Source organism: Bison bison, unplaced genomic scaffold (assembly GCF_000754665.1).
Source record: "Bison bison bison isolate TAMUID 2011002044 unplaced genomic scaffold, Bison_UMD1.0 scf7180017864307, whole genome shotgun sequence".
Classification (NCBI taxonomy): domain Eukaryota; kingdom Metazoa; phylum Chordata; class Mammalia; order Artiodactyla; family Bovidae; genus Bison; species Bison bison.
The window spans coordinates 4,736,444-4,739,868 of record NW_011494879.1 but is presented as its reverse complement, the minus strand read 5'-3'; the positions used below and the strand labels follow the sequence as shown (position 1 = coordinate 4,739,868).

The following is a 3,425-nucleotide window of genomic DNA, read 5'->3' as shown; positions in this document are numbered from 1 at the left end:
TATCCTCACCGGCCCGTCCTCCCCGCTCCTTCTCCAGGTCCCGTCCACCCTGGATCGGCCTTACGAGCATCCCACCCCCACCCTCAAGCCACATGCCCTGGCGGAAGTGTCTTCCAACGTGAGAAGGTAGTATCAATATACGGGGATACAGATGATTTGTAAACACGTACCTACACTAGCTCTGCATTTTAAAGCCAAGTCCCAACGTTGCCACGTGAGGGATGCGGTGGACACAGCACTTGGATCCTTCCCTGTGGTTCCCTCTCTCTCCTTCCCTGCGCAGTCCAGGGTGAAGGGCGATTTAAAGATTTAAACAGAAACCTGTCTCGGAGCCCGGGCAGGGCCCAAGCCTCCTCCCCAGGCTGGGTGAGCTACAGGTGCAGGAGGGAGCTCGCGGCCATATTACAGCTTCATCCCCAGGGCGAAGTGGCCTTAGGAGTAGCATGGAGGGTTGTTTTTTTGTTTTTTTTTTTTGCCCCACCTCTAAATCTTAAAATCAGGTTCAGAAATTCTGTGGATTCTGTTCTTTCCTGATTAACAGCAGTTTCATTTGCTGCAGAAGTGTCTATTCCACTCGACAGGTCGTCATCCAGATTCCACATCTAAAGTGCTAGGAGTCCTCACCACAGTAACTCTTGGGTTGGAAACCCCACCCCAAGGCACAGAACTACTTTTTTCTTGACAGACTAAGAGAAACTTCTGGGTCTATAGACTCCCCAGCACAGTCAGCTTCCCTAAAAAGCAGCAGCAGCCCTTTGCCCCAGAGTGCTAGCCCTGACTACACATCTATCTGATAAGGGCCTTCTCTGAACTGCAGATTCCAAGACTTAGGGGTGGTAGAAGTGATGAAGGAGGAGGGATTAAATAAAATGGCGAGACAGAGACAGAATCTTAAAAATCATTCAGAATTCAGGCATTGACTTCAGACATGTTTTATTATAATCTTATACAGTCTACATAAATTTGAACTTGTATTTATTTGGGTTCAGTTATAACATAGCATAATAAAAATCAAAGCACTGGTCCTCTGAAATAAAGCAGGCAATCACCATTCAATAAACACACTTGATTTATTTTGTATAAAAGGGTTAAGTTTACAACTAAACTTTTATAAAAAGTTTAGCATGAATAAGTACATTACACTTTGTATGCAGAAATGTACATTTCTGCCACTATACAAGAAAACTCTAATTAAAGAGTTCACAAGGTTTCACTCAATATATATATATATTTATATATAAATATATACACAGCATTCAGTAGGCTTGTGTCAAAAAAGGTAATTTCTGACCAAAAGACTTCATTTAAGTAACTGAATACTGATCCTTCTGGTATTCACGCTCCACCTTTGAAAAAAGGCAAAGTCTGCTTAAATTGGGCAATTCCTTGTGATTTTAACGTTTTCGCTCCCCATGGTGGGAATAGTATATAAAGAAAACCTTCCAACTGCAGAAAGGGCATTTAAAAGTCTTTTTCATAAATAACTAATATCACAGTCCAGGTCAGAAAACACCCTGGGGAAGTTGATCATTCTTAAGTTTTCCTTCCATTTTTTTTTTTTTAAAAGGTCCATTTGACTTGTTGTCCTCCTTGTGAAATGGTTGAAAAATAAGTTCAGCGCCTAAAAGAGCCTGTGGATTTGTTGTTGTTGTTGTGCAAAGGGAAAAAAAAAGTCATGAACACCTGCAAGAGATCGAGAGAGAAAGGACTGTTTAGGAGGTTTTACCCTAAGGGCAGAGTCAGGCAGACTGGCGCCAGGAGGAAGCCGCAGTTTGAACATTTAACCAAACACTCAAACATTGGGCAAACCCTGGCGTCCAGATGCAGCGCACACACTCGGCCTGGACAGCGCAAATTAAACATTAAAATAGCAGAGGCTCCGGGGAAAACTTCCCAACGCAATCTCCTATTTGGATCTCCAACGGCAGTGCTCACAGGCGCCAGTCTGCTTCTTGTAACAATTATTTGATTGAAAACAGCCCTTTAGTTAACAGATAGGGAAGTCGGAATCCCACATCACAGGGTCTGAGACACAGGGTAGCAATGCTCAGCTGGCCGATCCGAAGGGGCTGGAGTTTTGGGGAAGGAGGATCCCTATGGAATTTGCGGTGATAAGATTAATTATATGGAGGTTAGTACCTCATAGTACCAGAGCAATAGCAGAAAACAGCCGGGGCATGTTACAGGCGCACGAGAAGCCAGTAGGTATTCTCCTTCACCACCTTGGGAGTGAGTTACAGGCATTGATTTTTTTCTTTTTCTTTTTTTTTTTTTTAAGGAAAACGTTCTGGGATTTTGAGTAACAGGAGCTAGATGACTCTTCATGTCTAGGACGCGTAAACAATGTACTACGTGCAACCCAACGCAGTACACGTTCATTTACCAAACCCCCAAATTTTACAGATACGCAAGTACCCACGCGCGCACACACACTCTCCAAGCGCCAGTTCACCAACGGGGGACACAAGCAGACACTCACCATTTATTCAGCCACAGAGAGCTTTGCTGTCATTTGACATTAACTCAGAAGGGAATTCAGAAGCCTGCGAGAGAAAGGGGGGGAAAGGCACAAGACGTTAGACAACCTTAAGGAGAAAGAACCTTTTAAAAAAAATAGTTTTATTTTGAACAGCAAGTTCCAATAACCCACGTTTATACTGAATTCAGACTCGGAGGCATTAATATGTCATAACTTAACAATTTCACGCACACGACTCTTTCCACAGCAGATTTGTTTTTGTTTTAAATGACAGTAACAGGGATAGTGATGATAAAGTTATTAGCCTATCTGTAAGTGAGCGACTAGGGCCCGCCGCCTGACAACGGCTCTACCCGAGCATCGCTGGGGGGAGCGGGTCTTACCTGCAAGGACAGGATGCTGATGTCGGTGTTGAGGGTGGTGAGCGGCGTCCTGGACGCCTGGCTCTGTCCGGGTCGCTGGTGGTGCAGGCTAACGATGGTGGGGTGCGAGTCCAGCGCGATCTGCAAGTCCAAGATGTAGTCGATGACGTGCTGCAGGATTTCCATCTTGCTCACCTTCTTGTTTTGCGGGATGCTGGGCACCAGCTCCTTGAGCTTGGAGTAGCAGTCGTTCATGTTGTACAGCAGGCTCATCGGGTCGTCCACCGGGGTTTTGCTCCGGGAGATGCCCAGGCCGTGGTCCGAAAGGCTGTTTTTCCTAACGGACCTCACTGGACTGAAGGCTTTCATGCTGACCGCGGGGAAGGGAAGCGAAGCGATTGGGAGGAGGGAAGCGGGCTGCCCCGAAGCTCAGGCCGCCGCCGTCGCTGCCGCCGCCTCCTGCGAAGCTCGCTACGCTCGGCACCGCGCTCGGTTCAGAATGAAGCGGGGAGCCCGGCCCGGCGGCTTTTATACGCGCTCGCCGGGGCCACACGACCCGGCTTCCCCGCGCCCCCATTGGTGGA

At 47.0% G+C, this 3,425-nt stretch overlaps 1 protein-coding gene across 1 annotated transcript; it reads right to left on the bottom strand.

Annotated features, from left to right (window-relative positions):
- Nucleotides 1-916: 916 nt before the first annotated feature.
- Nucleotides 917-3,389, bottom strand: ID2 (inhibitor of DNA binding 2, dominant negative helix-loop-helix protein). Its single transcript, XM_010852039.1, has 3 exons — nucleotides 2,863-3,389; nucleotides 2,480-2,543; nucleotides 917-1,683 (listed from the first exon to the last, which is right to left on the bottom strand). Exons 1-2 carry the CDS (start codon nucleotides 3,208-3,210, stop codon nucleotides 2,487-2,489), a joined length of 405 nt encoding a protein of 134 aa, XP_010850341.1. The 5' UTR covers nucleotides 3,211-3,389; the 3' UTR covers nucleotides 917-1,683; nucleotides 2,480-2,486.
- Nucleotides 3,390-3,425: the final 36 nt, after the last annotated feature.